The 24,206-nt window shown below is 39.6% G+C and overlaps 5 protein-coding genes across 5 annotated transcripts; 2 read left to right on the top strand and 3 right to left on the bottom strand.

Annotated features, from left to right (window-relative positions):
• The first annotated feature begins 25 nt into the window (after positions 1-25).
• On the top strand, positions 26-3,396 carry Tyrrs (Tyrosyl-tRNA synthetase). The gene is made up of 8 exons (XM_076799973.1): positions 26-178; positions 570-956; positions 1,612-1,874; positions 1,961-2,176; positions 2,239-2,433; positions 2,522-2,786; positions 2,863-3,004; positions 3,080-3,396. Exons 1-8 carry the CDS (start codon positions 105-107, stop codon positions 3,191-3,193), a joined length of 1,656 nt encoding a protein of 551 aa, XP_076656088.1. The 5' UTR covers positions 26-104; the 3' UTR covers positions 3,194-3,396.
• Positions 3,397-3,499: 103 nt separating this feature from the next.
• Positions 3,500-5,404, bottom strand: LOC143360894 (neuropeptide Y receptor type 2). Its single transcript, XM_076800076.1, has 5 exons — positions 5,130-5,404; positions 4,642-5,051; positions 4,349-4,574; positions 4,066-4,268; positions 3,500-3,797 (listed from the first exon to the last, which is right to left on the bottom strand). The coding sequence occupies exons 1-5, from the start codon at positions 5,196-5,198 to the stop codon at positions 3,503-3,505; spliced, it is 1,203 nt and encodes a 400-aa protein (XP_076656191.1). The 5' UTR covers positions 5,199-5,404; the 3' UTR covers positions 3,500-3,502.
• Positions 5,405-5,555: 151 nt separating this feature from the next.
• Positions 5,556-11,403, bottom strand: LOC143360694 (uncharacterized). Its single transcript, XM_076799796.1, has 7 exons — positions 10,501-11,403; positions 10,329-10,431; positions 9,941-10,257; positions 9,490-9,861; positions 9,061-9,415; positions 8,668-8,972; positions 5,556-7,250 (listed from the first exon to the last, which is right to left on the bottom strand). The coding sequence occupies exons 1-7, from the start codon at positions 10,759-10,761 to the stop codon at positions 6,699-6,701; spliced, it is 2,265 nt and encodes a 754-aa protein (XP_076655911.1). The 5' UTR covers positions 10,762-11,403; the 3' UTR covers positions 5,556-6,698.
• Positions 11,404-11,585: 182 nt separating this feature from the next.
• Positions 11,586-13,498, bottom strand: Bug (thioredoxin domain-containing protein bug). Its single transcript, XM_076800113.1, has 4 exons — positions 13,204-13,498; positions 12,510-12,805; positions 12,199-12,434; positions 11,586-12,113 (listed from the first exon to the last, which is right to left on the bottom strand). Exons 1-4 carry the CDS (start codon positions 13,247-13,249, stop codon positions 11,759-11,761), a joined length of 933 nt encoding a protein of 310 aa, XP_076656228.1. The 5' UTR covers positions 13,250-13,498; the 3' UTR covers positions 11,586-11,758.
• Positions 13,499-15,572: 2,074 nt separating this feature from the next.
• LOC143361695 (uncharacterized) lies at positions 15,573-21,828 on the top strand. Its single transcript, XM_076801318.1, has 4 exons — positions 15,573-15,863; positions 17,837-18,076; positions 20,024-20,410; positions 20,587-21,828. The coding sequence occupies exons 2-4, from the start codon at positions 17,840-17,842 to the stop codon at positions 21,319-21,321; spliced, it is 1,359 nt and encodes a 452-aa protein (XP_076657433.1). The 5' UTR covers positions 15,573-15,863; positions 17,837-17,839; the 3' UTR covers positions 21,322-21,828.
• The last annotated feature ends 2,378 nt before the right edge of the window (positions 21,829-24,206 follow it).

Raw genomic sequence — 24,206 nt, 5'->3', positions numbered from 1 at the left:
GAATGCCACGATTAAATGCAGTCAATAGCGTTACTCTGTGGAGGATTTCATCAGAAATTGCATTCCGTCTACATTAGCCATTTCAGTTTCACGTATTTATTCGCATGCGTGTACTTCGCCAGCTTCTTCCGGTTTCGCGTGTCGCGAAATTTTGGAACATCAATCGAAGTTGCGCAGTGTAATTAATTTTATTGGAATATTAAAGTGTTTAACTCGTTCGAATCGGTAACAGTACTTCACGATACTATTTTTAAGTCTCTTTGCGCCGAATAGCAACCGTAAATTTGTTCGATAAAGGTTCAATAAAAATTTACATTAATACCATTTGTTTTGACTATTATTTTCTAATAGAATTTTGTTCAACATAGTTATTTTGTTTGCTGTTCAAATAAAATGTGGTTGTTGTTACGTTGAGAAATGGACTTGAATATTGTAACAGAGGTTAAGTCTATCAACTTGACAAGCTTGTTACGCACGTGGCCGGCATATGCTTGTCATTTTGTTCGAAAAATATATTTTATCGTCTACCAAGCGCATTAACGAATAATTTTTCTTCTGATTTTACTCAGAGTTACGAATATGGTCGAATTGAAGTGGGAAGAGAAGTATGGTCTCATCACCAGAAATCTGGCCGAATGGCTCGGTGATGAGAAGATGAAAAGTATTCTAAAACAGAGGGACCTTAAGCTCTACTGGGGTACCGCAACCACTGGAAAACCTCACATTGGATACTTCACGCCAATGTCGAAGATAGCAGACTTCTTGAGAGCCGGTGCAGAAGTTACAATATTGTTTGCCGATCTTCATGCCTATTTAGACAACATGAAAGCTCCTTGGGAGCTTCTGGACCTTCGTACTCAATATTACGAGGCAATCATCAAAGCGATGCTTAAGTCCATTGATGTGCCTTTGGATAAATTGAAGTTTGTCAAGGGGACTGACTACCAATTGTCTAAGTAAGTAATTTATTTAATATGTTAAAACCCACTCCGGACCCTAGGAAACATTTGTAGACTTTCCGTTTATGTTGTGTTGGTTCGTATTGACTGTCCATAGACTTTAGGTTCAATGCTACACTGCTGTGTACACTCGCCGAAATTTCTATAAAGTCATTGTGTTTTGTAATGAATTCTTATAATTATACCATTACCAATGAAAAATTTGTATTTGGTAGCATTTCGGGATTACATAAAGAAAGCATACACACCGATTTCAAAACATAAGTATAACATTTGTTGATAAAAGAAAACAAAAATATAATTTTACACAGAACAGACTGCAAAATTTCTTTAATGTCAGTTTCGTTTTATACGGATAAAGATGAAATTAACAATTGTTTTTTTATTATATCTATTTTAATATTTAGTGTAACCTCCATTTTTTTGAATTACATTAAAAATACGGCATTGGGCACTGACGAAACTAAATTTTGTAGCGTTTCTGTTTTAACAGACGCCCATGCTTCAGTCACCGCATCCCTTAGATCCCTTAGTCAACAAAGCACAAGGCCAGATACGATAAAGCAACAGAAATTGACTTTATAGAAATTTCGGCGAGTGTACATGTAAATGTTTCAGATGATATAATTTTAATCAAACTTTCTCTTACCAGGGAATATACATTAGACGTTTATCGGTTGACCTCTGTTGTAACCGAGCACGACGCAAAGAAGGCTGGAGCAGAAGTAGTTAAACAATTAGCGAATCCCCTGCTCTCTGGACTGTTGTACCCAGGATTACAAGCTTTGGATGAACAGTACCTCAAAGTTGACGCGCAATTCGGTGGTGTGGACCAGAGAAAGATCTTTACATTTTCAGAAAAGTACTTACCCATGCTTGGATATGAAAAGCGCATCCATTTAATGAATCCAATGAGTATGTACATAATATGAATACAGTGACTCAAATGTGATATATATTCTGTTAAGTTCAGACAATAAAGAACGTAAGTTTTGTTTTAGTTCCTGGTTTAGCTGGATCAAAGATGTCCTCTTCCGAAGAGGACTCTAAAATTGATCTCTTGGACAATGCTGCGGCAGTCAAGAAAAAGTTAAAGAAAGCATTCTGCGAACCTGGCAACATAACTGACAATGGAGTTCTGTCATTTGCCAAGCACGTGATATATCCTCTGTTTAAAGAGGGCGAGTCGTTCAATGTACCAAGGACTGCCGAATTTGGTAGGTATGATTTGAAAAAAAAATATCACGTCAATTTTATTAACAAAAGTCATCTATTACAGGTGGAGATATATCCTTCGACAAATACGAGGATTTGGAGAGTGCGTTTGCCAAGGAAGAAATACATCCTGGAGACCTGAAGGCTGCGGCCGAAATTTACATCAACAAACTGTTGGACCCGATTAGAAAAGAATTCGAATCGAATGGAAAATTAAAAAGTTTGGCTAGTAAAGCATATCCACCTCAGCAGAAACAAAGTAATATGTTTTTACATATAGAATTAAAACTTTAAAAAGTACACGAGTCGGAGAAGCAATATTAAAATGGTATTACTCCAATGTTTAGAAGCTGTAGAGGAACTGACACCAGCTCGGTTGGACATTAGGGTTGGAAAAATAGTCGAGGTGTCGAAGCATCCCGATGCTGATTCACTTTATGTTGAGAAAATAGACGTGGGAGATGCGAGCGGACCGCGTACAATAGTCAGCGGACTTGTAAATTATGTACCATTGGAGGAGATGAAGGACAGAATGGTAGTTATTCTTGCTAACTTGAAGCCAGCGAATCTTAGGGGTATTCAGTCCCATGGAATGGTCCTCTGTGCCTCAGTGTATGTTTGATTTCAATCAACGCAATTCTTTATTATATGCCTTAGGCCTTGTTTCACGAACTTTGTATCCTAACAGGGATGAACCTACAAGAGCAGTTGAACCGCTGAGACCTCCAGTGGACAGTAAACCAGGTGAGAAAGTTACTGTGGAAGGATACGAAGATGGGACTCCTGATGATGTACTTAATCCAAAGAAGAAAGTGTGGGAAAAATTACAAGTATGTTGTCGCTTTCCTCTCATCGTGTCGAGATTGATAGACCTGTAATTTGTTAACATTTGATTCTCCTTGCAGCCTGATCTTATAGTAAATGGTAGTGGAGAAGCATCTTGGAGTGGGAATCTCTTGTTCACTGCCAGCGGTGGTAAAATTACAGTCGACAGTCTTAAAAACGTAGCAATTAAATAATCTGTTCCCGAATACATAGGATTTGTATTTTTCTTATTAGCACATTCGAGAATAGATCGTCGTGCGCTCTATCGAACAAACGTGCTTCATATGTATTTAAGATTTCCGATGATTTTTATTCTATTCCATTGTCAGCAACACTTTTTTTGTATTTTTCAAATGTGACATTTACAAAAATAGATAGACGCGTCGCTGCATGAAAATCTGTGCATTTATTAGTACATTTTTTATGATATCCTGTCCTTGTCGTGATAAGACGATACGTGCGATGAATTTTGTTACTAATACTGAACCATTTGCAATACCAAATTAAATTTGAGTTGAACTTAGATTTTTTCTGGTAACAGTAGACACATTGTTTGGTATTGTACCTCTTTCGTTATAGTCCATTCTTATGCAAGGAGAGCGTGGTCTTAAGTCATGGAAACGATCCGATTTCAAGTGTGAGACGCTGCACGGTTTTGACTCGTGCTCCTTCTTTTTACGGATGAACCAGGATGTCACAGAACACAGTGCCAACTCCTTTCTCAGTGAACTGCTGCTACAACCGTACAACAAAGGGTTTATGGCTGCGTTGACCAACACCAGGTACCTGCTCACATACCTGCAATACAAGCTGAATTATTTTGTACAACATGTCCCACCTATAGTCAGTCCCAAATTGATAGCCCACACTTTAAATCGGAATAACTTGTTTATAAATGGACCGAATGACTTCAGTTCTTCTGCCAAGCTAGATCGATTAGTTTACTGGATGGTACGCAATAAAAATTTTGGAAAAATTGCGTTTAAGAGTTAAAAAGTTATCTGATTTAAAGTGCGAGCCATCAATAACGAGACTGACTGTAGCTCAATGTTTCAGAAATATTTACCACAGTGGGTACATATCTTCTGCTTGTCCCGGCTTAGACGTTCCTTGTAACAATTGGGCTCTTCTAATTATTAACGCTGTAAATGGTACGCGACATATTATGAACGCCAAGACTATAAGAGCCAGCACTTGCGCCACTCTGCCTTTGTACTTCACTACTATAGGAAATTTACTTCTTAGCGCTTGAGACTCATAGCGATCTAGCTGTACAAGAACAAAAAAAAACGGTACAAAGCTCTAATAACACGTTTGCTTATCGAATGCAAGAAAGCTCGGTTCAATACTTTAATTAGAATAGCTGAATAAGATATTGCCATGATGGCCAGTGGTGCCCAGACACTCAAGCTTGCGAATATGTGCCAGTACGGATAGACCAGCACTGTGTCTTCGGTGCAATAAGATTCCAAATAATTCTTCCATTGTCTTTCGTAATAATGTCTGAAATAGGCCAAAGGAGCAGCGACAGCAACAGCAGAAATCCAAGTAGCGAAGAGCAACGTGTAGGTCACCCTTCAAACAGAAAAGTACAATGATGCGTATTTAAATTTGTTGGTTTACTGATACTTTGTGGTACTACCTTTTCGATAGGTGTCCTGAACAATTGAACACAATCGCGGAGACACGATCGTAGCTTATCGCACTCAGATTAAAGACGGCCACCAACGTCAGTGCATGCACCAATAGTCCATCCAGACGACAGCCGATCTCCCCTAAAACGTAGTTCTGAAATAGATCTATGGAAAGGAACATCCATGGGCATACTACGCAGGTGCCCAAGTCTGCGATGCACATGTTCACGATTAAGAGATTCGTAGTGGTCCGGAGGAATTTCTTCTTGACCACTACGTAGATCAAGCCACTGTTAGCTATAGCTCCGATGATGACGATTGGTAAAAGACAAAGAATTTTTACGGCCACTTCCCATGCAGGCTTTATCACCCAAATCTTTGCAGGAAACGAATGTTTGCTGGTGTCGATGTCTTCCCACTGAGAACCCATAGACTTGTCAGGTTTACTCCGTAAAATTAGATCAATTATTATTGCTTAATAGAAGCGGAGTCGTACTTCTGAACCGATGGTGGTTATCTCATACCGATATCCCACATAAACATTCCATTGCACATCTAACACCATGCTTCTATTCTGTAACGCTGAAACTTCCAGGTTGTTTATAGTTGCTTTTTGCTGTGCGAGTATGACATGAATTCTGATAGACTACCGACTACTGGCAATCATTGTAAGAACTTAATCTGAACACAGCAGATGGCCCATTAGCATTAGAAGCAAGTTTGTTTGCACAGCTCTCGAGATACAGTAACTATAAAATGTATTTGCACGCTCGGATCTCTTATAGCGGGTATATTAAAGAAGAATGAAAAAATATGATTTATTGTAATAGAAAATTCTGATTTAGTCACTGTGTAAATACTTCGTTTATCTGCTGCATCAGAGAAGTGCATCATAAGGTGGTAGATGTTCATTATAACACTATTGACATTATTAACTATATTTTTATTTGGTTGCAAATATGTGCACACGCGTGTTTTATACAGATATTTATTGATAGTGTGCAATAAATTTTTTTAGTTAGTTTGAACTCGTTTATATCTCTTATATACAAGTATATAAATTTGGCACGTTCACATTCAAATAAAAATACAAATTTTCTATGACTCTATTATCTCCTTTGTTTTATATATCTCATATTAGACTCTTCGCGTTTATTTGTACTTGGTTGATTATTTCCTAATCAGTCGTACCCAGAACTATCTGGATGAACGTTTCATTATTATAATTTTCAAAGAATAAGATACAATACGTTGCATTCTGTTTCTATGTATGAAAAATATATAAATATCATGCTCTGAGAATGTGTTGAGTTACGTGCGTAAATAGTTCTGTGTCGCTTTCAGTGGTAACAAGTATTGAATCAATTCAAATCGTAAATTCTTTACAAAACAGTTTACATGAATACATCTGTATTTTTACAGTATCATAAATTCCAACATCAACAGAACTTAGCATAAAGATAAAATTAATCTTTGATCTCTACTAGATTTTACATTTTCTCCAAGAGTTCAAAATAAAGTGATATTCCGTGAGAACCTTTTATTACACGTCTTCTTTCGGGTCAATATCGAACAAATTAATAATCAGGAAGCGAAGAAAAATGAAGAAAACAAAAATTGAAATTGTGGGGAATCGCATTGCAACGAACAACGGAACGTAACACGTTAAAATAGATTAAGAATTAAATAATATAAATTCTATTTTACTCCAATATATTAAATAGGCACAATTAAAAATTATAGTTCGTAATAGTACAATCGCTATTCGTATTTAACATTTCTCTATCCATACAGTACCAAATGAGGATGTACAAATTCGAAATACGATATTTACAGACCAATACTATCTCATCACTAGTCACAGCAGTTTGTATTAGAATGTCCGTCTTTTAGAATTAAAAATTTCATAGTTCTAAATCCAGCGCGCAAATAAACAAATCCTGCCAATATAGTCTCTCCCGAGTTCTATGTAAAATAGGAAATTATTCGTTATTACATTTATCGCTATATTGAACAGTATTAAACTACAATTTTATAACAAACGTTTTGACTAGCTTTTATAGTCTTATTCCGTGTCCTCGGCTTCCGACGATTGCTCCACTGGCAACGGAGAAGGAATGACTAATTCATCGTCCTCCACTTCCTCCTCCGCCAACAAGAAATCCTCTCCCTCGTGAACCTCCTCTTCTCTCGCTGGTTCCGGCGGAGCCAGTATGTCTGTGCCGTGTTGTTTCAGGTGGTCCTTCAACGCGAACGCTCTGCCGTACGACGCACCACAAATGTAACAACTGAATTTCAAATTGTTGTCCTTCTTGTGTGTCTGTATGTGAGCACGCGCGGCGTACAACGACGCGAACGGCCGTGAACACTCGGTGCACCGAAACGGTTTCGTGTGGCTGTTCTTGTGGCCCGCTAATTGAACACGCGTTTTAAATGTTTTCGGACAATACGGGCAGGTGTAAGCGCGCTCCTCGCCGTGCGTCAGCAAATGATGATTGTATACAGAGGAAGCCTTGAATCTCTTGCCGCAGTGCTGGCATCCGTAAGGTCTCACTCCAGTATGAGTCCTCATGTGCAAAGTCAAACAATACGAAACACGAAACGTTTTCCCGCACACCTGTTCACAAATAGAGATTCAGTTATTGTCTTTATACAGGGCGATTAAGCTAAGAATGCCACCTAGAAACACTCCAGCATATACAGGGTGGGGCATTTTAAACAGGTCACCTGAATAACTCGCTTGTTTCTGAAGATAGGAGAAAATGCATTAGACCAAACTTACTTGGTATCGGGGGGCTCATAATCTACCAATTTTTCTGTAGGTGGACGCGTAAAGGACATATGAAGGTCAACTTCATAATTTTTTAAATGGAATGTCCCATTTTTTGTACCATAGATCGGTAGAGTATCAAAATCTGAGTATAAAAGCGTTGACCTTCATATGTCCTAAACCTAATAGTTAACGAGATATTATCCAAAGAAGAAAGAAAATTATTTCGATAATATCTCGTTAACTATTATATTTAGGACATATGGAGGTCAATACAGTTTTACTCAGAATTCGATAGTCGTCTATCGATTCATGATACAAAAAGTAGGTCTTTCCATTTAAAAAAACAAATTGATCTTGAAATCTCCTCTATGCCTCCACCAACGCAGAGAATGTTTTTGTCACAATACGCCCCCTCCCTATACCGTGTAAGTTTTGTATAGAACATTTTTTCATATTATTACAAATGACGGCAATATTCAAAGTAGACACAGTTATTGGTCCACCTTGTATAATACACACTTTCTTGCCGCCTCTGGTTGTTGACATTACTAAGTTTCTGTCTCATAATCTCTTGTTACGGGTCGATGAATGTAAATAAACATATCTATGGTATAAAAAATGGGACATTCCATTAAAAAAATTATGAAGTTGACCTTCATATGTCCTTTACGCGTCCACCTACAGAAAAATTGGTCATACCAGATTATGAGCCCCCCGATACCAAGTAAGTTTGGTCTAATGCATTTTCTCCTATCTTCAAAAACAAGCGAGTTATTCAGGTGACCTGTTTAAAATTCCCCACCCTGTATAACTTGCACTTATCGATTGAATACGCAAATGTATCAATTGCAATGGAGAACATTTTCAGCATTACCTGCATAAAAATCATTTATGGAGAATATCTCTATTAATTCTTCACCCCATATACGATTATAGATTTTTTATTCAGGGTTCAATTTTCTCTTCAACCAGAAGATTAGAATTTAACCTTTACGATAAAGAAACTCAGGATGACCTTCGTATCTCAGTAAAAAAGCAAAATAAAAAAGAAACTAATTATTACATTGTACGCTACCATTGAAACAATACAATTTTCGTTTCGGCCAATTTTTCATGTACCAGATAGTTTGCATGTAATTTAGATGGCACATTTAGCTAATTTTCATCCAAGATTCAGCTGAATCGCCCTGTATTATGTGAAAAATGCTTAAAGCACAATTCGAATGGTTCCGGAAGACAAATCTATCCTACTCGTACTCACTTCGCATGCATGCGGCTTTTCCCCAGTGTGAATTCGTTCATGCTTCACCTTCTCATGGGGTCTGGTGAATCTACGACCGCAGTGCTGGCACTGATAGGGCTTTTGATTTTCCGTGGGCTCCGTGGTCATAGTTTCCGTCGCGGGTGGCGTCGGTGAATGCGACTGACTGAGCTCCGTGTGCACCGCTGCATGCATCGCTAAACTATCGGCAGAATCGAACTTCCGGTTGCAAACTGTACAGGTTACAGAGTCGCCGGTGTGCAATGCCATGTGCGCTTCCTTGTACGATTCTGCTAATGTTTTGCCTGCAAGTACAGATAGCAGACTTGAAGCACCACGATTTAATAGGCAATAAAAAAAAACTCGAAAGTAAAATCATATCATCTCGTTTACCACACTCGGGACACGTGAACGTGGCGCTGGGCGTTCCCTCGGGCGCATCGACGTGTCTTGCCCTAACCGGCGCGTGCATCCGAGAATGCAAGCGCAAGCTTTTATGCGAACAGAACTCCGTACCGCATGTCTCGCATACGAACGTCTTTTGATTCGGGTCCGGTTCACCCTCGTGAACCTTTGCATGCAGTTGCAACGCTTTCGGCGTTGCAAACGTTTGGTCGCAGCTGTCGCAACGATTGTTGCCGTGCAGACACGCGTGCACTCGGAAGTTGCCCAATTTCGAGAACTGTTGAAGGCACTGATTGCATCTGTACATTCTCATTGGCGCTGCTGCCAATCTCTTCTCGCGTACCTGAAATTAATTTACTCAGTTGAACGGCGTAGTTTAAATTAACGTGTTATAAGCAAGGTACGAGTTCGTCCTACCTTTACTCCCTCTACATTAGAAAAGAACTTTTCTATCATCGGTGCCTTGGTGGTCGACTGCAAAGACGTTTGGGCAGGGGCTCTGTCCCAAAACCTTTCTATTTGCACAACTTTTCGCGTGTACAATCTTCCTTCGCTGTCTACGCATTCCTCCGTGCGTAGCGTATTCATGCTTTGCCTTTGTCTTGTATTAACTACGTTTTCCGACTCTGCTGGTAGAGTATTAGCTACAGGTACGGTAGGAAGATCGTCTAATTGGTCGGCTATCTCCAGAAGCACCTCTTGGCCGTCGTGATATTGTTTTATATGCTCGACGACCGAATTGAAACTCATATCACAGCTGGTACAACTGTAAACAGCCTCCGGTTCTAACTGTTAAAGTGAAACAACCCAATTTAGCCGAATAAGTTCGTGCACAGTTGTAAGAGAAAATCTCAACTTCTGTTTATACCTCGCAGAGTTCTTCTTTCACATGTAATAACCCGTCCTCATCTAATTCACCTACATCATTTATGTGGTCCATATTTATCAGAGCACCAGTATTGCCATCGAGGAGCTCCGAACCCTCGGGTAGAATAGTAATTATATTCTTATTTCCATCTTTGTCTTCCGTCTCCGCTGCCGATATAGTTACTATGTGATCCTGGGTCAAGGAATTGTTGTCCTTCTTGGCGGTACTAGGAACTTTCTCCGTCATCTTAAACTCTAAAGAGTTTTGCTCCAACTGTGCCTCTTCCGTGTCCATTTTCTCTACGACTTTAATCTCTCCTGGTGTGTTTGTTAGAAGCAATATTCGAATAGATAGAATTAACATAGATTAAATTAGGAGTTCTACACACCATTTTCGTCTACTTGTATAGTTTGAGGCCCCCCGACTATCATAATTCCACTGTCGTTCACAGTCGCTAGGAAACTTTGGTCTATGCCTTCGACGTTGGTATCCTGAAACAAGAATTATCAAGTACAGATCACGGTCAAGACAAAGTTAGGCGTGGAAGTCTCTGTACATACCATCAGTACTGTTGTATCGGTTTCGGATTCGTGTTGAATTTCTTGCGCAGAGTCTTCCTTTTCGTTGTTTGATTCCTCGGGATCGACAGTCTGTCCACAGCGATCCAAGTGTTGGATGAGTGCCATTACGGAGTCAGAACGCTGCGAACAACCAGGACAGTATAGGTTGTCCGTCATGCTTAATAAATGATACTTCAATGACTGTGGATTGTTGAAAGTTTCACCACAGCACATTGGACAAACGAGGTTCAACGATCCCATATCTTTTTCGTGTAGACGTCCGCCTCGTAGAGGATCGTTGTTGACCCTAACCTGACCCTCTATTAACCTATTAATCGAACCTAATCTTTTCACGCTAGCCTACCCTAGTCTTAACTCAAAAACGGAACCGGCTTCCCTCTGATGGAAACCTAACCTGACGTCGAGTCACAAAAATCAGTGAAATTGCTTGAACGTGTCCGGATACCGAACAATGTCATGTTGTTTCCTCCAGGGACTCGATCGCCTCGCGGAAGCTTTGCCTATTTCGAACGAATCCGTTTGCACAAAATCACACAGCACCCCGTCTCCGGAATAACTGCAATAACAAAACTCATTAGAGACGAACTTCAGCGCAAACAAATGCCGCACACAACAATCATGAAGTTAGGGAAGTGATAAGTGAATCGCGAAGTCGGCCATTACATGCGAGTTTCGGAGTAGAACTACGGTAGTCAAATTGATGCCTCATTATTTTCGACGTGATAACTATTTCGTCGCAAAACGAACGACAGCGACCACGTTTCACCACGGTTTTTAAACGTATAGCATCGTTCGAACGAAATCGGAAATATGAAATTTGTTAACGGTAATTGATATTGACATAGACGTTAAATTGACAAGAGGCGCGCGATGTTCTCGGGTTCCGTTTAAATGAACTCTGCGATTGCGAAACTTCCCGTAATGGTACTGTAATATCATTTGCAGTTCGATTGTCCCAATGTCTCGTATTGCCTATTGTCTTTTTTCATTTTTACAGGAAGCTTATACGTAATTATGGCAGCTTATTGTTTGGCACAGGCTAAGATTGAATAGAAGAGCGTAGGAACGATTCTCAAAGCAACGTTTATTCGTCTTATTTAATAGGACATATTTACATGGTCTTAATTAACAATTACCAGAAGTAGTATCGCGTAATTTGATAAACTTTTAATACCGTAAGTTCGTATTTTACATCATGTTTTGTACAAGGAACAGCAAGTAGTCTTTTTTCGATACTTTAGTCAGCATGTTCATGTTGCACGTCACTTTCGAGCCACGTGTTCATAACCAGTTCGACGAACTGTTCCCACCAACTACTTTGGAATATGAAATAGAGAGCACAGGCAGCGATAAAGACCCACGAGAGTACTAAACAGTAATCCGTTTCGTTCGACGGTGTGCTAGACACCGGGCCAGCAAAGTCCAATGACGTGACATACAATGATCCGTTCGGTTGTAGATTAGTTATGTAAGTTATAAATTTTGAGAAAGCCTCTAATGTGTAGACATTGTCGTTAAACTTCGCCACGGGTTTCCCATTGTGAATCAACATCAGGGTGGGGACTCCGACAATTCCATATTGAGCATTGAAGCTGTAAGAGCACAAAGTACGTTGATTACATTCAATTTTCTTCAACGAGACACTGTTTGTAGACGTAAGGAATCACAGAGTATTACATTTGGTATTTCATAGCATCGATCGCCACTGCTTTGATGTGCGGAAACGAACGTGGCAATGCATTAAAATGTGGTGCAGCTTGGCTACTAAATACACACCATCTTGCGTAAAATAATACTATTATACATGTTCCTGGTACCTGATACCAGGGTTTATTTTCTTTGTTGTTCCTGCTTCTGTTTGGTGGTCCAGGTTCCAAGATCAACAACTTCATTAAACTAGTCGCATTGACAATCTGTAACAATTATTAAATTATAAACAGTTCCTGTAAATTTTACACAGAATATACTCTATTGGTTTGAAATCTCACCTCTACTGGTCCATAAACCGTGTCTGTTAAACAATTCACTTTAGTTACATTAGTGGAAGAATTGTTTAATGTTACATTCGTTTCAATGGTTTTGTTTACATCTTCAGGTTTTATTACTATAGCTTCCGTAGATGTTATCACAGGGTTTGTATCAGATTCTGATTCGGATTCTTCATTCGGCTTTCTAGACTCTGGAGGTTCTACCTCGGATTCCAATTTTTGATCTGGGTTTTCGAACAGAATTGTCTGCGCTATCTCTCCTTCGTCCGCTTGTCCAAGGACAACTACTGTCTGAGCTAAATAAATGAAAGAAAATTAGTAGTCGTTTCTTCAGAGTAGACTGCAGATTTTATGAATTTTCAGCAATTATGTGCGCGTATAATATACACAAATATAAAGACTTTAACCTGTTAACCAACTACTTTTCGTTTTCACATTTATTCGCAGAAAATTCTCTGATCTAATTTTATCCTAATACCTGTAACATAAATCAGTAGCATAAATTAGATCACGTATTAATCGCCGAATCATCGTTGATCGTCACCGATCTTTTTATGGCCGAAAAAACATCCGGTTAACAGGTTAACGAATGCATGTATAAATGCTGATAAAGAGTAATCCAGAAAATTATTCGCATAAATATCCGCAGTCTATTTGTTACCGAGAACATTGGTAAAAGATATTAGCACTTCACCTAAAACTATGACAAATAAACAAAAGTTCCTTCTAGGGGAAAACATCTTATGTACATAACCTAAAGACTGCACGCACGTCTCTCATATATTGCATATATTTGCGAAACAGATGCATCCAAATCTCGATGAATTTATACGCGTTCACATGCAACCACGGTATTTAGGGAACAATCATAATTAACTCGTAACTCGCCGGGTGACACTCGCAAAAAAGAAATTTCTGCATTATTTTTATTTTGATTCTGAATCATGAACAGAGGTACAGTCGACTGTTCTAGGTCTTGTCGATTTACTATCGCATGCTCGCCAGTCGATTTCCAGTATCGACACGAAGTCCGTGGTGTATCGAGATGTGACAAATCATGAACCACGTGACTTTTTTCAGGGGCGTACCAATTCATACTTTGAATTTCTAATGAAGAATTTCTAAAGAGAAAGTAGAGATAAATTCACTTTGTTGGTAGTCAATACTATGATTACGAAGATGGAGTAATCATTAAAAAGTTATTTTTAGGTTTTTTAAAAGTATGTCGGTCCTGTTAGAGGCGCCAAATGGACAAATGGGAGATCCGTCACGTGATTAAAACTGTCGCCATTGTTGTTACATTTCGCTTCAATGCAAAGTTGACCGGACTCAACAAATTTCATCATTTTTAACTAAAACATTGAACCTTTTCTCATTACGATAGGAAAAATTGAAAGATCATAATATTTTCGGTGCATTTCCTTTGTGTTTCAGGTTCCCAGGTGATTCTTTGAACGGTCAATTATGATTTTTACCAACTCTTGGATAACAGTAAACAAAATCTGTTCCGTTCGGTGCGTTTGCACTGTACACACCTGTTCTGTTCCAGAAACATATACAATGACATTGTGTAACCTCATGATTAATGACTTTCTCAGTCACTATCGGACCGTCATAGGCGACGGGTCATTTATATACTCGAGCGTACCTGTACCTCCCTTTATCGAACAGGTATAAGACACGATCTAAAAGTATTCTTTTGAGTGTTATGTTTAAACACTTTGAAATAGTTAGAATGTTATGGAAAATATTCAAAAATAAATAGAAAAATTTCCGAAAAAATTGCCACAAATTAACCATTTTACATTTTTTTCATAAAGACAACGAGAATATTTTCATTTTATTCATTCGAAACTGATCCGATTTCCACATATAATGTTTAAATGTTTAGTGATCTATTAAATACAAATTTTGTAATGTGACAAATATTTTGTAATATTTTTTGTAATAATGTCACAACAATTTCAAGTGGAGCTTCAGAGTCACAACTCGAGTGCTAGGGGTTAATAATATCCAAAGAAATAAATTTATTGAATTATTCCTCACGGATGCAACAATCTCAATAATCGTAAATTGAAAATATCAGAACTCGCTGTAATTGTTTAGAATGTTATACAAAAATATACTGTTGTATTCGAAAGAGTCTATGGAATTCATAAATTTGAAAATTAAGGGTCTTCGTAGATTCGCGATAAGGTAGAGTTACTACATTACCGTCAAAAAATGGTTTTACGTGCATAAAGTTTTCGTCCTTAAATAAGAATATTTTGTCGCTGGTAAAGGGCTCATTCGAAAGAGGAAGGTTCAATCTAGCGCGCGCTGGTCAGGAGCTGCCGAAATTATGCAGATATTTGGTAATATAAGCGTTAGAAGTTAGGCCAAAAATTGCGATGCGCATACCGTGGAATCCAAGCATTTTTATGCCGTTGGATGAATTTTCTGGATGAAATCGAGACCAGCGCGCAGTAGAAAATATCTCCAGCTACAAATTCAGCTATATTTTGTCTTCATTCTCTGCGAAAAACTTGAAGCACGTTTCTGGCGTCAGAATTCATAATATCGATAATTCATAGCAAAAAATGTGACAAGTTTAGTCACAGACTTAAGATCCATCGGATCAAGATCAAGACGGATCTTAAGTCTGTGTCCGAATGGAAATGATTAATTAAAAAGTCACGTGACTACCCCGGGTCCTTAACCCTTTGCACTCGGCGCTATTTTAATTCTAAAACAAAATTTTTCTTCCGTCTTAGAATATTAACATTTTATTCATACGAAACTGATCCGATTTCCACATATATTATTTAAATGTTTAATAATCTATTAAATTTTGTAATGTAACAAATATCTTGTAATATTTTTTGTAATTTCTTTGAGATAGTGCCACAACAATTTTTAATGGCGCTTCAGAGTCGCCGCTCGAGTGCAAAGGGTTAAGAGTGTGCCTTCTGCTCCGTTTTGGAAATACTTTTGGAAGGTATGACTCAAGCACAATGACACCGAAGTATTATTGAAGCGGTGCTAAAATTTCGATCTTTTCGCAGGTGATGGCGCACAGCGGTTACCAGTTGATTTGTAAATTACGAAAGAGTTAATTCACGGCGGCGATCTCACGCGATGCTACGATCAAGCTCGCGGCTTTCGAGCGTGTTCTACGCGCCGCCGGAAGAACGAGGAAAGGAAGACGCAGGAGTAGGAGCCGCGGCGCGTATCCAGCCACTTTCATTGTTATTCGATCTGCCTTGCCCCGAAGGCGCAAGCTGAAGACCCTGTTCTTCTTCCCGTCGCACGGAGGAACACCGAGACTCCTTTAACACCTGTTTCTGCTCGATCAGCCGCGCGATCGGGTCACCAGTGAGTACCGAAAAATTCATCAACGTCTCTCACTTTCGCGACTCGCATTTCACGCCTGCTGCTCATCACCGGGACGCTTTCCTTTTGCTGCATCTAGTTGACTAGAATCTTCTTTTTTAGACTTGCTGAAAAACACCTCAAGTGGCGTCCAGTAATTCCTTCGTGAACACAGCTGGTCATTCAAAATTGCACTGTCAATTCACGTCAGAACTATCGGTCATTCGAACCAGCTAGTTTGTTCAAGCTCATCAAAATTACAAGACTCTGCTGGTCTAAATTTTGCGTTCAATATTTTCCTTCAGAGTGTCATCATTTCAATAATTGTAGAATGGAGAATCTGAGACTAATCGATCTGCTTGGTTCGGCAGTTTTAGCGTTAAATGATCTATCGAACGATTTTTTCCAGTAATTGTGTAGAACAGTTCTTCTCATTTCAAGTCTGTGCATTGTTCAGTCCGCAATTGTTTTGCGGACATGCTCGATCACTTTTGCTGTGAGGACATTGGCCAGCTGTGTTAGGGGTAATTAAAGAGTTAAAATGAAACTGGAGTAAATCGAGGGAAGTCTTAATTGATCACAGCTCTAAGATCTGTCTGCCTATGTTACCTAGGGAATTATTCGAAAGAGAGTTTAATTCCTCAATTAATCTGCTAGCTCATTGCTTGGAGCTTCACTCGCTAATCTACATACGCATCCTCGAATTGATTAGGCTCCGTTCGGGTTTTCTCCTGAAACAATTAATTAGTCGAATGACTGCACACATTGGCAATGTCTAGGTCTGGGTTATTAACATCTTTCTTTCTTTTTAAAAAGGATAGAAGCTTTTCTCGACGATTCGATCTGAAGAAAAAAGTCCCGACGCGGAACAGAGACGATGTTTTCGCGCGAAAAAGTTACAAAATCCCGCGTGTCGGTTATCGAACCGTGAAAATCGTCTGGCAACGAAATCTGGACACGCCGAAGTTGTTGTTCTGTTCTCGCTGTATTAGCATACAGAAATAAGTGGAACACTGGCCTTATTCGCCCGAGATTCATTCACTCCTCGGGAAACAATGATGAGATTTCGTATCTGGACTCGTAAAAAGTATTGCGTTGCGTTGTTGCACCTCCTCCGGCGCCGCTCGTGTAAGTGTATGCAGCCCCGTTGCGTTTCAATATCGGCCAATTAGGAAATTGGGAAACTCTCTCGCGCGTTGCACCTCTGGGAAATTGTGCATTGTTTTCCGCAACGGTGTGCACGCACCACATACCCGGTAAAACGAGCGTAGCAGCGTGGAAGTCGTCGCTGGGCTTACAAAAACTAATTAAGCGTTTAACCTTGTTGCAAAACAAAAAGTTCACAGTCCAATTTCGTTGCGATCGTCGAACATCCTACGGGGAAAACAAAAGCAGAATTCCGAGAGATCAAAGAGCATTGAAACAATTATTTTCACCGATTATTCGCAGAGCTGAAGGGAAACTGAAAGATATTAAAAATTGGGAGCCCATGCCAGGCGTTGTTAAATAACGGAAAGATCGATTGAAAATTCTCGCAGTTGTGGTAGGAGAATTGGGAATCTCACGAGATCGCTGCTACGAGATAGATATTCCCTGTGTTAACGAGCTTCCTAAAATCAATGAGAATCACGGCGATAGGGATAGCATAGAATTAATAACAATCGAGCAGGACAATAGAGGCGGCTCGCGTTGAACAAGCGCCGTTCGAATTATGCTTCCTGGTTTTCACCCGATTGTCGTTGGAACAGACGGAAGGAAGACGCATTCATGCTCTGTTTCAGCGGCTCGAATTCACTGAGTTTCTACAGGATATGCCCGGCGGAGATATTTTAATGGCACTGGCCACGTAGATGGCGTCCACTGGATGCATCTTCTATATTTTTCAGTGACCTAATCTTTTTCCAAATCGAATTTTAAGCTGTCCCTTAAATTCTCCACAGCCGTTTCTCTGCTGATTCCATTTGTCCTGTTCACAGGTGATGTTGGCACTCAAGCTATCCGCACCGTTGTTGCTGGTGTTATCGTCGATCAGGTTCGCTCGCACAAGCATTGCTAACTGGGAGGCCTGCGGTGGAAGGCTGGAACGTGCCTTGGATGCGCTCCATAGAGATTCCAGCAGAAGAAACCGACTGGAGGAGGAGGAACCGGGCGCGTCTTATCAGCAAGAACTTCGTTCTGCACCACTTGAGATGTCAGTCTCCCGGATTGCTGTTAAAGTAATATTTATTGCGCAAATCGCATTAAAGTCTGCCAGACCCCGGCCGGTTTAAAACGTGCGTCGCGCTTGCTCCACTACAGTAATTTAATGTCGCACCGTGAAACCGTATCTGCAACCGAAAAGACTTAGAGGCATATATTAGGTTGGCAAGAAAGTAATTTCGGTTTTCACTAATAGATCGCATTATGTTTTGTTTGATTGACTTCTGTTAACGTTGCATTTGTTTTCTTTCCGACATTTCATAACTGCATCTTTTAGATTACTTTTGAAGCAAATTACACGTAATTTTGATTAAAATTGTTAGTTCTGTGTCAATTTGAACATGGAGTGCAAACACGAACAATATAGGCACATATTGCTTTTTTATTTCCGTAGAGGTAAAAAAACTGCCGAGGCTCACAAAGATATATGTGAAGTTTATGGTGTGGATTGCTTAACAGAACGCACGTGCCAGAATTGGTTTAAAAAATTCCGTTCTGAAAATTTCTCACTTGAAGACGACCAACGTTCTGGTCGACCATCTGAAGTTGATGATGACCAAATGAAAACCATTATTGAATCGGATCGTCATATAACTGTCCGAGAGATTGCAGTCAGGTTAAATGTCTCGCATACAACTATAGAATATCGTTTAACAAGTCTCGGAATCGTTAAGAAGCTCGATATTTGGGTTCCGCACGAATTGAAAGAAATTCACTTAACGCAACGCATCAACATATGCGATGTGCATCTCGAACGAAATGAAATCGACCCTTTTCTGAAGCGAATCATCACTGGTGATGAGAAATGGGTTGTTTGCAATAACACAACTCGAAAACGATCATGGCCAAAGCGTGATGAATCAGCCTAAACCGCACCGAAAGCTGAATTGCACCAGAAGAAGATCATGTTGTCAGTTTGGTGGGATTACAAAGGTGTTGTGTATTTTGAGCTTCTCCCAAGGAACCAAACCATTAATTCAGATGTTTATTGTCGACAACTAACAAAACTGGACATAGCAATCAAAGAAAAACGGCCAGAATTGGCAAATCGCAAAGGAATCGTGTTCCACCATGATAACGCTAGGCCACACACATCTTTGGTAACACGTGAAAAGTTATTGGAGCTTGGTTGGGAAGTGATGTCACATCCACCATATAGCCCTGACATTGCACCATCAGATTATCATTTATTCCGAAGTTTACAAAACTCTGTGAATGGTAAAACATTCGCTAACGATGATGATCTGAAATCGCACTTGGATCAGTTTTTCACCGAAAAGGATCAGAAGTTTTATGAGCGCGGAATTATGAAGCTACCAGAAAGATGACAAAAGATCATAGAACAAGATGGAAAATATTTTATTGATTAAAGTTCATTGGTTTGATAAAAAAATTGGATTTTATTTCACCTAAAAATACCGAAATTACTTTGCCTCACGAAATTCTAAGCTATTGTACGAATTAACACGGTGACTGCCGACTTGGCAACCATAAGAATCAGATAACATTGAAACAATTAACTTGATAAGGGGAGGGACTCAATTTTTGTTGCGCAAATCAATGCTGTTAGGCGACAAGAATGCAACACAAAAGTTTCGAAACGAAAGTCCGCTTGTTAATGATCCCGGAATTTGGCGGAGGCCATTTAGACGTAACTACTTCGCAAAAGTGACAATGCTAGTTTAAAGCAAATTCTTTTCATTGAAATATAAATGAAAACACACTACAAGCTTCAGGAAATTTCCTCGAGCCATCATTTTAGATTAAAAAATCTGGACAGGACAGTCAACGAGTCACTCTCAAGCTATGTCCACACTGAAGCAACATCGAGCAACTCTTTTTGTCGCCTCTTGTTAAAAAAAAAATTAAAGCAACAAGAGGCAACAAAAAGTTGCCCGATGCTGCTTCTGTGTGGACATAGCTTAAGGAAGATCGTCCCCATTAATTGTTTCCCCGATTTTCAGCTGCCGCAGGGAGCTAGGGACACAGGGTCCCCGTGGGCCAGGGTGGAGAAATGCGTCTACGAGCCGAACAACAATTCTCTGCAGACCCGCGTGATGTTCAACGACCTCTCTGTTTCCGGTTTGGTGTCGCTCATGCCCAGGGATCATCAGCCACCGATCCCAGCCGAGTCCTGCAGGATGAGCCTGCGATTAAGACGCGCGGGAATCGATTTTCTAACCAGTCCAATCGCTAGAGGCAGAGGACAGATGCGAATTCGAACCGAGTCCAGCTTCCTGGAGCCGAGGTTCGCCTCCATTTACGCTTATGGCTGCCAGGCTAGGCGCCTGGACAAGCAGATCAAGAGACAAGACAAGTGGCCGCCGTTTTACAATCCACCTCGAGACGAGGTAACTGGCGATCGAGTAGAGTGCGAATCTTTATGCAAAATAAAAATGATGGGAGTCGATTGTAAGAAACAGGAGCCAAGTGAAAAGTTCTTTCTTTCTTTAACGATTTCCAAATTCTTCTAATCTCGTAGCTGTACCATTGATTTTACAACTGATCTTGTTAACGTGTTTTGCAGTACATTCCGGCTGTAACGCAGAGCGAGGACTACGAGGCGGCGGAACCCCGTCAGCTAATAGGCGTGTCGAAAGAGGTGGATGTCATCATACCGAACGAGACTCGTCATTCTCGTTTCCTGAGTCCGCCGGTTTCAAAATTGGGCATCTGGCGGAAGAACGTGTGGCTGACCAAGTCGCTGCCTCGCGACAGAAGGTCCCTGTCCGAATCCAACGTCCTCGAAGGCTCGTCGAGCGTTCGCCGCTTTCCAGGATCTGTCGAAACCGGTCAGGAAGCCGGCGATCACAACAAGAGGATCTCTAGATCCATGGAGACAATCACACCGCAGGATTTCGCAAGAGCGTTGTCCAGCAAGAGATCGAGTACGAACGAGACGAACAATTGTACTGCTGATCATCAGAACAGCTTGGAGAACAGAACGGAGAGTTTCTTGCGGGCCTTGAACGACAGCGAGCCGAAAAATAATTTCAAGAGAGAGAACAGTTATCAGAACGGGCAGGATTCGAAGGAGACCAGGCAGTTGTATCCTGATGATCAGTTGGAAAGTATATTTCCTCTTGATTTGGAAAATGATAGCAGAGGATGGCAGTCGAAAGAGCACGTGGCTAGGGAGATGGAGGACGTGTTCCTCAGAGGGGCCAGCCAGGCTCTGACTAAGTTCATAGAACGACAACTGCATCCTGCTATCAAAGAAACTCTGATGATCTCTATGGGTTACACTATTAGCTACGGATAAAATGCTCTATGTCGTCTGTGTTGTTAGTATGTCTTAGAGAAGTTTGTAATCGAGCACAAGTTAGAGACACTGTGGAAATTCAAGAGAAGCCAGAGTCACGGTATTTTTGTATGTATGTCTAGTCGCGAGAACTATAGAATTGGATATAGTAGACTTTGTTCGAAACACAAGGTGGTAGATTAGTATAGAGTCTTTTGTTCAATAGTATGAGCTACCTTATGGCAATTTATGTATGCTGTTTTGTGCAATAAGTAGTATTGGTGGCTTTTTGTTATTATAAGTGCAACGATAATATAGTTCGTCACCGTACGGCAAGTTGTAGCTTTTGTACATTAAATTAATCTGTACTCTACATATATTGTCACGTGTACAATTTTATTTCTAATATGCATTTTAATTGTTAAACAGATATTCATACATTTTCAGGAATCAACACGTCTCTTAATTGCGTAATTCATTGACTTTATATATTTCACTTTCTCAAACAACGAATGTCGTGTAATATTGTGAGATGTACATATAGTAAATAAAAGGATTTCATAAATAATAAATAATAACGTTTATCTTCATTTATTTACCTACATACATATTTACCAATTAGTTGTTACCTGGCAAGGAGGGGCAGAGCGACAAGAGCAGACACGTTTGACATGTCACCTAGTATGATCCTCTTCGAAAATTGTTAATTACTAAATAATAAGGAATCAAACGTAAGTGAAACTGCATTGGGAATGTGTAGCTAAGGCCTTATTCTACATTCTTCAATCATAAAAGTACACGAAATAAGTCTGCAAAATTAGAGAAATAATTATTCGTGATAGCCTGTCACATTTTGTGAGGTTATTTTTAAAGCTTTGAATAATTAACAATAACTATTTAATTATAACTAAAATCGGATTAAAAACTATATGTGAAAGTTGTTAAAGATCTGTTATATATTCTACAATTGGAAATATTTCTCAATTATAATTAATAAGAGAGTTATTAGTGAATCATCGATTGATTTGATAGATGAGTGAGAGCGGTCAGTGTCTGTCCTCCTCTCTCTCCGTAAATCGCATAAGTCTGTCCTTGTCGGATACCTCCTTGCCGGGCATGTACGCCTAATACTTACCAGGAGATTCGAAGCGCCTAGATAAAGGAAGTGGCACGAGCGAGACCTCTTCTGTCCTTGTCGCACACTATCGCCGTCCTTGTCTTACACATGGGAAGGATAGGGGAAGTTAGTTCACAAACCCGCCACGGTAGATGGCGCCATTATCGCGGCAACAACATTCAAACTATCTTCTGATATCTGAGTTCTTGGAAAATGTAGCCTTATAAATATATTATAAAATATTCTATATGACAAATATAGGGTAATAGAGGACTTAGGAGAGTGCTATATAGACCTTTTAAATTCTTAATGAAATGTTCTATACAATAAAGTTACTGTATAATATCAGATATTAGAAGGGATTGCAAAGTACGCAAGCTGGACACGGAGTTGTAATGAATTATTAAGATTAACATATATAGCGTGCTTAAATAATTAAAAATATGTATTCTACGCATTCTTTATTGTATTATAAATAGATAAAAAAATTCATTTGAACTCTTATCTTTATTGAAATTGATGTTACCATATTACGGACCAGAACCCTATTATTTGGTAATTTAATAAAGACTTATGCATGAAAAACCTTTTTTAGAAGTTTTATTATTTCCGCCATAGAAATACAGATGTTGATTTTAACCTAGTCGTTTACAATGCTCAAGAATAATTTTTGATATTATAACATCTTCAACTGCACTAAATGCATTTCATTCCTACAATACGTAGAATTGACATATATAATGCACACAATTTCGGACACTATTGTTAAAATTCAATTCCTCCACGCCAGTGTCACCATACAATTGATTCTTCTCACTAATATACTATACACTACAACAAAATCTTTACTTATTTCACGTTGTCTTTCTCACACCATGAAATGTAATACTTTCTTGTAATTGTAGTAGCAATTTTATGTGTATTGTGGATGTATTACATTTAATGGTGTGAGAAAGACAATGTGAAATAGGAAAAGATACAATAGGTGTTACTTTCTTGTAATTGTAGTAGCAATTTTATCTGTATTGTGGATGTAACACCTATAGTATTCTTATGACAATTCTCAAATGCGTTAAAAATCCAGATTAAAACAATACTGAAAGCAGTCCAAAATGAATTCTAAAACCATTGTTCGCATACAGTACGGGTTTTCTGCAAGATACAATGTTCCGTTTCAACGTGAAGTAAAAGTCTCCATCATCCCCCTGGTAGTCGATAATTGACAGTGAATGGTCTACCCAGAGGGGTCGAGGGGCAAAGAGTGCTCTCGGAAATAAAACGCGCATGCCAAACAATCCCACTTGACAACCGCTGATCCACGAAACGTCAGCGCGCTATCAGCGGTGACAGCCGCCGAAAGAGGGTGGAGGTTCGCGGAGGTTATCGAACTCCCTCCCCCTTTCTTTTTCGTTTTCTCTTTTATTTTCGAACGTCCCGGCGAACCTATAGAGCGACAGAACACGCAGAGACAGAGGCCTTTGTCCCGATAGGTAAGTAGCTTTTTCGACAGGGAAACATTCTGTCGCTCGAGGCGTGGAAAACCGAGCCCTTTGAGGATCGACCGATTCATTCGGCCACTCGTTCAAAAATCAGTCTCGTTTGAGCCTTTCTATGTCACCAACCGTGGCATATTGAACGTTCTTCTAATCGGCCAATTACAAATTGCTCGTTTACAGAGTTAAACGCGTCCAATTATTATTATACTTAAATTACTCAACGCTGAACCCACCTGAGCTTTTAGATTTTCTGTTCACAATTAAACTCAATTTTGTAATTTTTATGAGGTAAC

This window comes from Halictus rubicundus, chromosome 1, assembly GCF_050948215.1.
Source record: "Halictus rubicundus isolate RS-2024b chromosome 1, iyHalRubi1_principal, whole genome shotgun sequence".
Taxonomy (NCBI): domain Eukaryota; kingdom Metazoa; phylum Arthropoda; class Insecta; order Hymenoptera; family Halictidae; genus Halictus; species Halictus rubicundus.
The sequence above is the reverse complement of the archived record's forward strand: the minus strand, read 5'-3'. Positions and strand labels throughout refer to the sequence as shown.

What these genes read in the sequence shown, in the direction of transcription:
- Tyrrs (XM_076799973.1), top strand. Translation starts at nt 105, where the DNA reads ATGCGTGTACTTCGCCAGCTTCTTCCGGTTTCGCGTGTCGCGAAATTT. An exon ending in ATCAATCGAAGTTGCGCAGT is followed by an intron (nt 179 to 569) that starts GTAATTAATTTT and finishes GATTTTACTCAG; the next exon opens with AGTTACGAATATGGTCGAAT. An exon ending in AAGTGTGGGAAAAATTACAA is followed by an intron (nt 3,005 to 3,079) that starts GTATGTTGTCGC and finishes TTCTCCTTGCAG; the next exon opens with CCTGATCTTATAGTAAATGG.
- LOC143360894 (XM_076800076.1), bottom strand. Translation starts at nt 5,198, where the DNA reads ATGGTGTTAGATGTGCAATGGAATGTTTATGTGGGATATCGGTATGAG. An exon ending in TAACCACCATCGGTTCAGAA is followed by an intron (nt 5,052 to 5,129) that starts GTACGACTCCGC and finishes ATGGGTTCTCAG; the next exon opens with TGGGAAGACATCGACACCAG. An exon ending in GAAGATATGTACCCACTGTG is followed by an intron (nt 3,798 to 4,065) that starts GTAAATATTTCT and finishes CTTGTATTGCAG; the next exon opens with GTATGTGAGCAGGTACCTGG.
- LOC143360694 (XM_076799796.1), bottom strand. Translation starts at nt 10,761, where the DNA reads ATGGGATCGTTGAACCTCGTTTGTCCAATGTGCTGTGGTGAAACTTTC. An exon ending in CTAATGTAGAGGGAGTAAAG is followed by an intron (nt 9,416 to 9,489) that starts GTAGGACGAACT and finishes AATTAATTTCAG; the next exon opens with GTACGCGAGAAGAGATTGGC. An exon ending in GTTCACGTGTCCCGAGTGTG is followed by an intron (nt 8,973 to 9,060) that starts GTAAACGAGATG and finishes CTGTACTTGCAG; the next exon opens with GCAAAACATTAGCAGAATCG.
- Bug (XM_076800113.1), bottom strand. Translation starts at nt 13,249, where the DNA reads ATGTTTTCCCCTAGAAGGAACTTTTGTTTATTTGTCATAGTTTTAG. An exon ending in TTTATTTGTCATAGTTTTAG is followed by an intron (nt 12,806 to 13,203) that starts GTGAAGTGCTAA and finishes TCATTTATTTAG; the next exon opens with CTCAGACAGTAGTTGTCCTT. An exon ending in GATGCTATGAAATACCAAAT is followed by an intron (nt 12,114 to 12,198) that starts GTAATACTCTGT and finishes GTGCTCTTACAG; the next exon opens with CTTCAATGCTCAATATGGAA.
- LOC143361695 (XM_076801318.1), top strand. Translation starts at nt 17,840, where the DNA reads ATGTTGGCACTCAAGCTATCCGCACCGTTGTTGCTGGTGTTATCGTCG. An exon ending in TCTCCCGGATTGCTGTTAAA is followed by an intron (nt 18,077 to 20,023) that starts GTAATATTTATT and finishes CCCGATTTTCAG; the next exon opens with CTGCCGCAGGGAGCTAGGGA. An exon ending in ACAATCCACCTCGAGACGAG is followed by an intron (nt 20,411 to 20,586) that starts GTAACTGGCGAT and finishes CGTGTTTTGCAG; the next exon opens with TACATTCCGGCTGTAACGCA.